Source organism: Simochromis diagramma, unplaced genomic scaffold, assembly GCF_900408965.1.
Source record: "Simochromis diagramma unplaced genomic scaffold, fSimDia1.1 OVJJ01000421.1, whole genome shotgun sequence".
Lineage (NCBI taxonomy): Eukaryota > Metazoa > Chordata > Actinopteri > Cichliformes > Cichlidae > Simochromis > Simochromis diagramma.
The window spans coordinates 1,938,925-1,952,066 of NW_024387250.1; the positions used below are offsets into that span (position 1 = coordinate 1,938,925).

Here is a 13,142-nt window from a genome sequence, read left to right on the forward strand (position 1 = left end):
TCAGATGAGCCTGCTCTGGTGTGTTGAAAGGACGCTGACTGACAGCTTGGCCTGACCAAGTTGTCACAGTCAAGTATCACAGACTCACACTGTCTGTCAGACTCTGAGGCCACAAAGACAGTAACTGCTGTCAGCGTGCTGCTTGTCTTTCTAGCTGTCTCTGCGATTAAATTACCATCCTTCTTTATAAAAGTACAGTTAATGTTTTTTTGTTTTTTTTTAAAAATGTATATATATAAATTGCCTTTTTTTCCCAAGCAAAAAGAAAACAGTATTTCTAAAACACTCTGCCTCTGACTTATGTCAGACCTGACAAACCAAATAAGTCAACATGGATCTGAAGGATTTATTTTTATTGAGGTATTTATTGAGTGATTGATGCTGTGTGACAGCCATAAACCAGTTTAAAGAAGAAGAACTGTGATTTTGAATTTGTTTGCTTGTTTTTTATTATTATTTTTCAGAGAATTACACAAAAAATGTGAAAGGTTCAGTTCAACCTACTTAAAGACACCTCAGTCATACCTTACTATGCGGGTAACTTTATTTAAAAATTAGAGATTTTCTTCCCCTCAGCCTTGTACAATGACACTAAAAAGTAAAAGTGTCAAAATTAAGATGATCTGACTCCTTAAGGTTTTTACACAAAGACTTCATGCTGTAATGTTGGCTTGAGTAAGTTGAACTACTTAATTTGTATTCATCACCAAGCAAAACCAAAGACAGTAAATAAAAGGAGAAGAGTTTCTCTGAAGTGTGTGTGTGTGTATGATTGATCTGTTTACCCTCTTGAATCGCTGAGGCAGAGCACTGCAGAGCACTCTTGCTCCCACGGAGGTGTTGCTAAACAGACAAAACTCTCCTACCTCTACGTCTCCCCTTGTTGAGGTCCCAGGTAAACACTCCCTACTGTTGCACCCTGCCGCCCTGGCAAACCAGGCTTGGGCGGTGGCCCGTTCAGGGAGCAAAGACAGGGACGTATCGAGACTTTCTCAGCCTGTCACGGCCGGGTTCTGTGAAGTGTGAGAGCGAGCAGTCAGGCAGGGCTCTGCTGGCACGTTTGGGATTTGCAGCTATCAGCAGGAGAGATCTGCACTGCAGAGACTGCAGAGGGAGGGAGGATAGCAGAAGTGGGAAGGCTGGCTGGGAAGCAGGGAAACACAGACTTATGAGGGAGAGGAGCTGGAAAACTGGCTCGATAGTGACAAGATTAATCTCAACATCCACTGGAGTCCTTTGCCTCTACTGGGAGTGGGATGTATGTTCAGTATCCGGCATACGAGGTGCTTAGTGGACTAAAGTACTTCAGGCAGATATATGAGCTTGCAGCACAAAGATTGATTTACTGTGCCATATTTAAACAAATATACACTTGTAGATAAATAGATAGATGCTAATAGGCTACTAGTTTACCTGTGCTTATTAAATCCTATGATTCTAGCGTGCTTTCATTCTACCGAGCAGTAGGGATGACTGTATCTGAGGAAGCAACAAGAAGAAGCCATACACAGCTGTCAGAGCAGATCACAAGCTGCCCCTAGAAACACTTTCTTCTTGTCTCCAGCAATTTTGCAGATGTCCGTTAGCATCCAATGAAGTACATTTGGACATAGAATGGGTTGAATAAATGTAGACATTTTCATCCAGGGTTTAATTTTTCTATCACAGTAATCTAAAACTAAAACTAATTTGCGATCCAGTGCACGCGAAGGCTGAGATTAATTATTAAAATGTCAGAAATGCACTGTTCCTGTGCTCCAGACAGCTTAGTGTGACAGACTCACCTTGACGGTTGACATTAGATTATGAATTAAAAAGGTGAATCATTTAACACTTTAAGAAGACTCGGTCTGAGTATTTCATCTATGGTCATAATAGCTTCAAATGTCATTAGCGGAGAGGCCCTTCGATTTTGCCGGGCCACTCCAGATCCAGCACATTGATGAGTTCACTCGATATGTTCGTTACTGGCATTCAGGGTTCATAGAGCATCATTAGTCACCGTCAGTCTAAGTGTAAAAGAAGTGCGCTCCGTTTTAAGTCATTAGTCTGGGAAGATATACTTGCAGCTCTGCATTTAATTACAGGGGCTTTAATTAGTATTTTATTGCATGACACATTTTTATTTAATAAGAGACAGACTATTGTATTTAAGTATTGTGGTAACTGCCACAGCCTGGAGTACAGGCTGTATAATATCACTAATGTTGTCACTTCACTAAGTGTGCCAGAGCTGATAATGCTTAGCTAGGCCCCAGAGTCTGCCTGGGGGCTGATTGGCTTGGTCCATTATCACATTTGGGAGATTAAACTGCGGTCCAGAGATGTGGTCAGAGCCACAGGATGCGGGACGGAGGCCCAGGAAGGATACAAAATGGGCAGCACCAATAAAGAGATGACCTTCAGAAAAAGACAAAGAGGCCTCAGAGCTCAGAATAGAGAAACTTAATTCTCACCCCTGTGCACAAGACTTTGATAAACATCCATGTGTGCCTGTTTCTTTTTTTGGCCACTGCTGATTCATCACTTCATTGCGGTGACAATGACAACGATCTCGAATCATCTTTAGTTTTTTTTGTGCTTCCGTGCTGTCAGATCTGTCAGTTGCTTTCGCAGCAGCAGGGAACATTGTTCAGGTTCCTCTAACAGCGCCGCATCTTAACTCCATCTCTTTTTGACGTTTGCGATAGATAAACAGAACGTGAATCTCTCGTGCAGCCAGTATAGGTAGCCCGGCGAAGCCGGGGCATTAGCATAAGAGTCATCAGGGGAGTTAATCTACGGTATGATGAGACCACCTGGAAAGGTCAGAGTCAGCTCTTCCAGTAGCAGTGAATTGCCTCATTGGGTGTGATGGATGACCCCTTACACAGCTCTTTTGTAAAATATGCAGGTTATATTAGACAAGGTGGTTTTATTTGTTTTTTTTTGTTTGTTTTTTTTTATTATTACACAGATCACATTCACAGAACAGCGACAATATTTTGAGAGCTGAGTGTCCTGTTGATGCCGTCAGACAATCATTTCCACAGCGTAATCAAATCAAGTTAAATTTATTCTTCCCTCACCGAGGCCCTTTGAAGTGCATTCAGTATTCCAGTCAACAGCATACAGTGCAGTGATGAATTGGCAAAAGGCTCCCCGCAGCACAACATTACCACTGGAAACACCATTAGGGAGATCGCTCATTTTCAACAGTTTGGAAGGTAGGAAGCGACCGAAGATGCATGATGCCTATTATGCAGCTGTTATGAAGTAGAGCTGATATGAGGTTGTGCTGTTTATTGTGTTGCACTCTCACTAAACGGATTGCAGAGTTGCGGTCATGTAGTTTTGCTTTAGGTGGTGCGGGTTTAGCTACATGGTCAAAAAGACAGCCTAAAATGATTTGTGAAAATCTGTAAAAACTTTAATGTTACTCACAATTTTTTACTGATTGTCTTTGAACATCACAACAATATTATAGGCCTCGGGGGACGTCAGTACATAAGTTGGCTAAGCGTTTGACTTTGACTGTGGTTTTTGACTTCCAAGGTCAAAGTAGACCTTTAAAAAAATTCAAGAAACCATATTGAGTAATATGTCATATGAAAGGGCATGGAGAGGGCTGTATGATACACTTTTTAGTTTTTCAGTTTGACGCCATATAATGTCACAATCACGCCATAACAGGCTGATGTCAGCATGACTAAAAATATCATCGGGGGGAATTGTGCTATCTGAGTGCTCTTATTATTGTTAGTTTTAGAAAGACGTTAATTATCAGTACAAATCGAGTGAAAGCTTATCTGTCTAAATTAACCCCCCTAATGCCCAGCGTGTCATATTTGATACATGAGTTTTTGTTCTGTTTTTAAGCAATAAATTTTTAAAAAAAAAAGGTCAAAAGTAGCAAATATGATACAATTAAAACTCATATATGTAAATTAATATTAATACATTTTTATTTTATTTTTTTAAAGGTTCAATAACTCCTCCCATCTTCAACAAATTTGAATTTTATGGCAATTATTTAATTGTTTTAGCTTTAACGGGTTAAGAGCTGCCATAATTGTTGCATTTAACTGTCATATTTTTGTAAAACACTGTGTGTCATTTCCATGATCATGCAGCAGTGTCTGAACTTTGTAGAGGACACAAAGTTTGTAAGTTCAGTGATTCGAGAGAACAAAATGATCTTGGTAAGCAAATTGGTTCTGAAGCACAGAGTGGGTGAGAGTGGGGCCGAAAACTGTACGCCAACACTTCGCTTCAGTTCTCACATTAGTGAAGAAGTATGGAGGCTATCAGGTTTTGACAAGAGAAATAGAAAAGTTAAGTGTTGCGGTGTGTGTCTTTGCACGCTAGGGCAAACACACATGCCGCTGCAGCTCATGCGGTGGATAAGAGGTCATCTTGGATTGGATATCACGTCTGCCCTCATGTGCCCTCTGTTTCACTGCCGCCTGTCACACTTGATCGCCACATTTCTAACTCGGATTGATTACCTTCAAGTTCAGTTTAAGTTTGAAAGCAGCTATTTTTATCCAGAAAATGATGACAAGACTGGTATGATCTGGAGTCAGTTTTGCTGCAAAAGATAATATACTGTATCCACATGATGCTTAGGGAGAAAAAAATGCCACAACCTGGCAACCTCTGAAGGCTGTGACAAAAAGCACTTTATGTGATATTTTATCAAAATAATTTGATCAAATCAGGTGTAAAAGTAGGCATCAGTGAAGCAGGACGTGTATGGGAGTGGAAATAGTGTGAAAGTGCTACAAGGTGCTGGAAAACAGCATGAAAGAACTGAAAAGAAAGTAAGTACATGCAGAAACTCAGACGCCAGGCAGGAGAGAAAGAATCAAGTGGCATGCCAGCAACGGTTTCATAGTCTGGAAACACCAGGCCCAGATGTTCCCATTTGGCATTGATGATTTCCTGCCCACCAGGCACCTAAAGCACATGCAGAGGAAGAGGAAGTTCAGAAAAATTCAGTAATAAGCAAGGACAAATATGTTAAAATGTGTCAAATAATGAATGAGCATACAGGTCTGCAGTATCGGTGTGTTTGGACATCAGTCTGTCATGTATGTGTCCGTCTTTAGGGGAAGATCGCTCCAGAGAGAATGTGGTGGGCACCACAGACGCGCAGTCGGCCGGTGCTGCAGGAGCAGAGTCCGGCTCCAGCAGACGGCGGCTTCACTGCTGCATCCGAGTGACAGCTGTACAAGTGCGGAAGGCTCTATGGGGAGTCGCCATGGTGATGTGCGTGTGTTCCTCCTGGGCAGGCTCCACCCAGCTGGCCAAGCTGACCTTTAAGCAGTTTGATGCTCCCTTCACCCTCACCTGGTTCGCCACCACGTGGAACTGCCTCTTCTTCCCCCTCTACTACATCGGCCACCTGTGCAAGAGTCCGGAGAGGCAGACAGCCAGGCAGAGGTTAAGGTTAGAAGACACTCTCTCCTTTAGAGCAAGCTCCATTAGAGGTCCAAGCACTAAAGCTGCTGTCACATTATGATCATTCTTTTTATATATATATAAATCGGCTTTTGTGCTCTGACATGTTGTGATCATCCTTTAATCTCAGAATTTTCCACATATCCTCCTTCTTTACATCCATGAATCTTCTCCATGATCTTCTTTCATGGCACCTCCATATTCAGCATCCCCTTTTTGTTTAATTTATGGGCTGGTACATGGCAGCGACACCAGCCTGGGTGCTGTAACTCTGTTATAGCTTTAGCCAAGACTAGTCGTCCTGTGACCAGATGGTGGATTTTAGATGAATTAACACTTGTTTGACAGCTTTTGATGCACTTAAAGTAGGCGATAGCAGTAGGTTGTCATCAATTCTAGTCACTGTTTCTCTTTTTTCTGTCTCGCCTTTCCTAGTGCACATGGACTGTGAATAAAGTCTATACTGGTCTGTGCCCCTACCCACCGACACGCACAGTGACAGCGGAGGAAACAAACGATATAAAAAAACCCTTAAGTGACTGTAAAGTGCAGTACAGGCTCTCACACAAATTCTGACTTCAGTCAAAGGGCATTATTTCTTTTCTAAGGTCAGAGACTTCAGCAGTTACAGTTTTATAAGACAGAACATAAATCAATTTTTGCAACAGCAACAGCCGACCAGATTACAGCACAGTCATTAAAAATCAAATCAAAGTAAAGTTTCCTGTCTATATAGATAAAACCTACAACCTTTAAAAATATTATCTCAAGTCAGACCTGAGGGGTCATCAGATCATTAACAAACAATTAATCTATCTGTATCAGCATTTGTAATGGCCCATAAGTTAAAAGCTGAAGACTAGATGGGAGAAACACACTTCAACCACGTTATGAGTGATGACATTGTATAATTCTTCTACCTGTATGCAACCCGCAACTTCAGTGTTGGCTACACAGCCAAATGTTTGGAAACAGCAACCAGCTGATCCGACCAAAGTTGGGCTTTGAAATTTAAATGTCAGTGAAATTTGTGCCTAGCATCAAAAAATATCCTCCGATATGAAGGAATATCTGATGTTTAGATTGCCCAATATTGGTATCAGTATCTGTATTAAAAATCCCATATGAGTTTTATTCTCTCTTTTTATTTTCTATCCAGTTTTTCTAGTTACAACAAGTATACAACTAATCGGGATTTACCAAAAAATCCATTCAAAAGGTCAGTTTGATTCCCCAACGAAATTAACCACCACCTAACATCTGGCAGTGTACCAGTGGGATGATAGAGATGTACTAATTGAATTTTTTTCAAACACTGTGACAGTTTCTGTCCTCTTTGTATTTCATGGAACAAACGCCACATGTTCAGCCTGTTTCACCAGCTGCTTACAGTTTATCATTTAGGTCCATTTTCAGTCTCACTGAATAAGCTAATTCTGTTTTTGCTTGTCAGGTAAACACAGTCATCCTCTCTTCGGATTTTATTTGCAAAACGCCGCCACATATTTACCTGTTTGGAAGAGCAGGCCGTGCCGTCTCACATACCCTGCTGACGAGACTGTAATCCTAATTGTGTTACAGTGGCTTTCACAGTTGAAGCAGTCCATTAATCATGGTCTTTAGACAAAAGTCTTATCTCTGCTACCTGCAATGCTACGTTAGTGCAAAGAGACAAAAGAGAGCGGTAGTTTAGAAGCTGTGGTGTGCTGGTGAGCTCGGGGGATTGGCTCTGTATTTCAGATGCTCCTCTGTGATGTAATCCTTCCTTTTTTTCTAAATGCCTACATGAGGATGTGGGTCTCCCACTCCTCAGTTGGAGCTCATGTGAACTGACTACAAATTACAATACCGTCTTCTGTGAACCTGACAGTGCAGAGAAATAGAAACCAAAGGATAGCTTCGTGACAGCAGGCAGCCGAACGAGAGACAAGGACTTGACTTTAGCAGTATATCTGTGAGGAGAGGATTTTAGTGCACTCATCAGCCCTGTTGTTGTATAGACTTGATATTTACGGACAGATCGTAGCAGCAGTGGAAGGATTTATCTCTTAACTCACAAAGTGTCATTTTGCACGTTCATCTTTTAAATTCAAGCTTGTAGTTTGAGACCCTCTGGCTGCTCTTGGGTAATGTTAAGTCAGTTTAGATGTAAGTATAAAAAGAAGGATGGATTAACTCTGTGCCAAATTCTAAAGAAACCAAATAAAAGTTCTGTGCAGGGGCTAGAAAGTGATACTAAATGATTCTGGAAGTGCAGCGCTTAACTGTTTAATCCATGCGCTGCTAGATGTATTAATATCTGCTGCAACACTTTATTTGGCAGATTTGCAGAGGTTTGACGTATCTTAAAAATCACTGCGGATTACAGTGCACAAGTACACAAGTGCAGGAATAATGCGTGAACACAGTCACCGGTTTGGCTTTAAGGTGGTGTAACCAGTGTCTGTAATGAAACGCCGATAAATTGGTTGTCGCAGAATTAGTGTCGTGTCCACAGAGGAGGTTTGAGCAGTGTGTTCTTAGTGCAGACTCAGCTCTCTGGAGCTGATTCATAGCAGCGCTGCTCTACAGTATCCAGCAGGACACCCTGGCAAATATGCTACCTGCCACTCCTCACTTATTGCTGCTTCATCACTTTTCACTGAGCCAGATGCACTCAGGGTAAACGGTACAACTCTGTAGTAATGGTAACAATAGCAGTCCGGTGTGGGCGGAGTCACTCAAGTTGAGGGTGAAACAGAAAATTCTCACAGCAGAGCAACGCAAGGTCTTACTCAGCAGACAATGTAGTAACACGACAGAGCAGGACCACTATGCAGTATTCTGATACTGATACATAATGTCATGGTTCGGTTCCTCTGTTGCATTACTGACTCATGCCAATAGCTTTTGGACCGTCAGCTTTTATTCAAGGGTATTTTCATTTAGCTTCTTGTGCGTAGTTACAGCGCCTGAAAAACATGAATAGTGGATGACTAAGCCTCATGCAGAAGCACTTAAAGATTAATCATTTCTTCAACATAGCAGACTGCCAGACTGACTGTTAATCATACGTCTCCAGATTTAGTGTTTTTTTTCTCAGTATTTTCTGTTAAAACTTGACTGGTTAGAATTCCTCACACAATCATGGTATTGCTTTTAGCAGCAATAATTTGAAGTAAACATTTTCTGTGTGACTTTATCAGTCTCTTACCTTGTTGTGGAGGACTCTTGGCCCACTGTTGCTTCAGTTCATTGAGGTTTGTGGGCTCTGTTAAGTAGTGATGTGCGATACCACTGATTTCCTTTCCGATCCGATACCAAGTAATATTCAGGGTGGTATCGACGATACTGATCCGATACCGATACTTTGTACAAAAGCTTATTTTATTTATTGTATCTCAAATTATAGCGTCATAATGATTACAGGACATCAGATTACTTGTTCTTATCACTTAATAATGCAGAGTTCATCATATAGAAATAAAAAAACTGAAGTTGTGCACTATTTGAACACCTTGCCTGCCTGCAGCACTAAAGGACTCCGTGAGAGACATCACCTGTCCCTGTCTTCCTCTTCAGTTCATCTCAACATACGCTCGTCATATTCTGTGATATGATTTACTCTGAGGTGTTTGACAAGGTTAGTGATGTTGCCACAACCATACATGCCAACCCTCCTGATTTTTCCGGGAGAATCCTGAATTTCTCCCGATTTTCCACCCAGGCAACAAAACTGAAAAACCATATGCAGAATTCATAGCGCGGCCCAGCCAATTCCAGTTTCCAACAATGGCGGCAGCGACTTAGTTTTAATATTACTCTTATTTCTCTTTCTGGGTTGCAAAAAAACTTTTAACATATTTTCAGGTGAGAATGTAGCTGTGTAAACTTTAAATATCTGAGCCGATCGACACATTGTTTTCAAACCCCCCTGTCTTTCGCTACTCGGGTTAAATATGATATATAAATCATTGATAACTTAAAAATGCTATTGTTTGGCTTTTTCAGTGTTTTATTTGTTCGTGAGTAAATCGGTTTGGCTGAAATTAAAGTTATTAGATTAGATTAAATTTAACTTTATTAATCCCTCGGGAAGGTTCCTGCGGGGTTTTCACACAGCTGAATAAACGTTAAACAGAAAACTAATTAAACAAATTGTGAGACGGTCGAGAGTTTACGTCAGTGTCCTGTTATATTTTAGATAGCAAGGAGCAGACGGCAGTTTCACTCCACCGAGGGAGCTCGTGACGTATACGTGACGGCTTTCTTTAGACCACGAAGGCCGGGTCCTCAGGTGGAAGCAGCCTCTGAATATGGACACCCCTGCTGTTTCCGGGCCGGCCAATAATAACGGGAAAGGCGGAAGAGGAAGTAGTTCCTTTGAATGTAGACAATCCGAATGTTATAGTTTCTTTCCACTGTGTTCCTGTTAATGATAAACTACAAATTTACCCTAAATTACTAAAATATCGATATTTTAATGTGAGAATCGATTCTAGAACATAAATGACTGGTATCGGAGGAATCGATATTTCAGGATCGATCCGCACATCACTACTGTTAAGGCCCCAACACAGCATTTCAATCACACTGAGGTCTGGACTTTGACTGGATCATTGCAGCACCTTGATTCTTTTCTTTTTCTGCTGTTTGCTGTTGTGCTTGGGATCAATGTCCAAGTGCATGACCCAGTTTGGGACAAATATTATTTATCAGACAGATGGTCTCACATTTGACCATAGAATACTTTGGTATACAGAGGAGTTCATGGTCGACTCAACAACCACAAGGTTTCCAAGTCCTGTGGCTGCAAAACAAGCTACAATCACCACCCCTCTACCCCTGTGCTTGACAGCTGGTTTGAAGTGTTTGTGATGATATGTGCTTGGTTACTACTAAACATGGTGCTGTGCATTATATCCAAACATCTCCACTTATCTCTCCAAAGGACTCCAAAGTTACAGAAGTCTGGTCGTTTGTTTAGATGCAACTTTGCACACCTAAGCTGTGGGTAGGGGTACTTGCATCGGTATTGAACCGTTCATACAGTGCTTTCGGTTCGGTACGCATATGTATCGAACAATACAAAATCTTAAATTTATTTTATCAACTTTTCTTCTGACGATGCTGTTTGTGTTGAGAGCTCAGTGGATCTGCGTTCGACTACTCCGCCTAGGCTGCACTGTCGAGCGCAGATCCACTGAGCCCAGCGCAAGCTAGCGAGACAGAAGCTAAGTTCGTTGCAACATAGCAAATTTAACCTCCCCCACCCTCATTCAGATGTGGCGTTTGGAACTATTTTGGTTTTCATGTGACGTATGACCCTGAAGGTAAGCGCGTCATGGACAAAAGTAAAACAGTATGTCGGATGTGCCACGCAATGCTCAATTGCATTGGTGGGAACTACTGCGTTAGCGCAGTTAGCTCGTTAACGGAGATTTGCGGCGTTAATGTCATTTTAACGAGATTAACGCTGGCAGCACTAGTGGGAGCACAACGAATATGACTGCACATTTATACCGATTTGGTCCTAGTGCAAAGACAAGTGGAAGCACACAAAAACAACAAGCACACATGCTACAAACTTTACCCGTGTCATTTAGACAGGCGTTAGCACATGATTCTCCTTATGGGGACCTGATATGTTTAATATGCTGCTGAGAATATAGCCCAGAAGAAGCTATAGTATAGCTTTTATTTTGGAAACAGCCATTTCTCTGTAATAAACTCTCTTTTCCAAAGATGAGCGATTTCTTGATCAGATAGATTTATTTATTTTTATTTTGTTGTTTCAGCAACATTAAATTTAAAACTGTACTTTTGAGTTAAAATATATATTTATAATTTTAATAAATGACAAATTAAAAAGGCATGAACATTTTTTTGTATCGAAAAAATATCGAACCATGAATTTTGTGTATGGTTGCACCCCTAGCCTAGCTGTGGGGTCACATTCTTTTTGTAACAAAGAGGCTTTCTCTCCAAACAAGCCATATTTGTTCAGTCCTTTTCTGATTGTAGCATAAACCTCAACATTTAACTAACTCAGACCTGTAAATTTTGAGATGTAGCTCCCAGAGTCTTTTTTGAGGTTTCTCTGAGCATTGCATGGTCTGACCTTGGGGTGAATTTGCTAGGATGTCCGCTCCTAGGAAGACTAACAGCTGCCTTGAATATTTCCACTTGTGAATAAACTTTCTCACTGTAGAATGAAGGATTTAAATTGATTGCCAGCAATAGTTGCTTCTCTAAGATCGCTGCTGATGTCGTTCCTCTTTGGCATTGTGTTAATACAACCTCTTAATTCCTTTGGAAGCGATAAAGGTGTAGTTAGTTTTTCACACACATCTTCTACATTTTAGCTCAATTTTAGTTAAATAAATAATGTCATGGTGTAATATGTCATGCTTTGTAATTCACCTGAGGTTTTATTCACCTAAATCTAAGACCAGATGATTTTTTATCATACATAAAACCTTAGAATTGCATGGCTGTTATCTGAGTCATTACAAATTTGCCTGAGTTATTCATCACATGCATCAGTCACAGCAACATTTATTTCTGTCCCCATTTTCCCTTCATGTTTAAGTCCATACGGAAACTCATACCCAGAAGCTGAACCCCCAGAGTGTCCACAAGTAATGCTGAGAACGGAGGAAGATGAAAGAAGACTTTTCTGAGTACATTAAATACATTTCTGCCTGTTGTCACTATGAAGTATCAAACAGCTGTTTTCTTCGATTTAGTCATTGAATATGTCCTGTTGTAGCAGCAAAGATTATCCCATTTCTTTGCTGTACTGAGATATTTGTCAGATGTAACCAGACAAAACACCTGAGGACCAAACAGGTTGTTTAATTTCTTAATGGGGACAGTTGAATATTTAACTTTAATGCCTTGTGGCAGATCTTAATTTGCAATTAAATATTAAACCATTCTTCTAGTAGGGTAGCATTGGTCCCACGTGTCTATAATGTGGGACGAACATAATTTAGATGTAACTGTTGAAGTGGGAATTACTGCAGTCACTCATTGGCATTAAGTGTGTTTTTCAGATTGTGCTGTTTGTGTTCACTGGTGTTAATTGGTCCCAGAGTGATAATACTCATCAGCTTTAAAATCATACTACATTTTTAGAAGGTTAACAGTCTTCATTTTGGTCGTGCACACAGGGAGTGCTGCAGGTTTTTCGGCGACGATGGCCTGACACCGAAGGTGTTTTTCACCAAGGTAGCTCCTTTTGGCCTGCTGTGGATCCTCACCAACTACCTGTACCTGCAGGCCCTCAGGAAGATCAACACAACAGATGTGTCAGCGCTATTCTGTTGTAACAAGGCCTTCGTCTTCCTGCTGTCATGGATCGTGCTCAGAGACCGCTTCATGGGGGTCAGGGTGAGTATATCTGCATGCGTGTGGGTTTTTTTTTTTCTTCCAAGAGAAAATTATGAGTCTTTAGTTAAGGTGTCTAACTCGAGCACAGGACACAGAAAGCAAGGATTTTCACACTGTCCCCTCTTGGCTTGTAAGTTTTATTTGCAGTAAACAAGCTAATAACCAAAAGCGTGTCTTTTGAATTAGTTTTGAAGAATAATTTACTATGTTATATAAAGTCACTATATCCAACAAGATATTTACCCCTTTGTACTTAATGTGGCAAGAGCAGTGACCACGACTCACCCCCAAGACAGCCAATGAATGATTTCTAATTACATCATTGT

At 40.9% G+C, this 13,142-nt stretch overlaps 1 protein-coding gene across 3 annotated transcripts in view; it reads left to right on the plus strand.

Moving 5' to 3' along the window:
- slc35f3b (solute carrier family 35 member F3b) overlaps positions 1 to 13,142 on the plus strand; it is a 54,613-nt gene that overhangs the window by 32,963 nt on the left and 8,508 nt on the right. For all 3 annotated transcript variants that reach the window (XM_040001038.1, XM_040001037.1, XM_040001039.1), the window contains 2 exons: positions 5,091 to 5,430; positions 12,597 to 12,816. In XM_040001038.1, the coding sequence (XP_039856972.1) occupies positions 5,091 to 5,430; positions 12,597 to 12,816 (560 nt within the window). The remainder of the gene's footprint in view (positions 1 to 5,090; positions 5,431 to 12,596; positions 12,817 to 13,142) is intronic.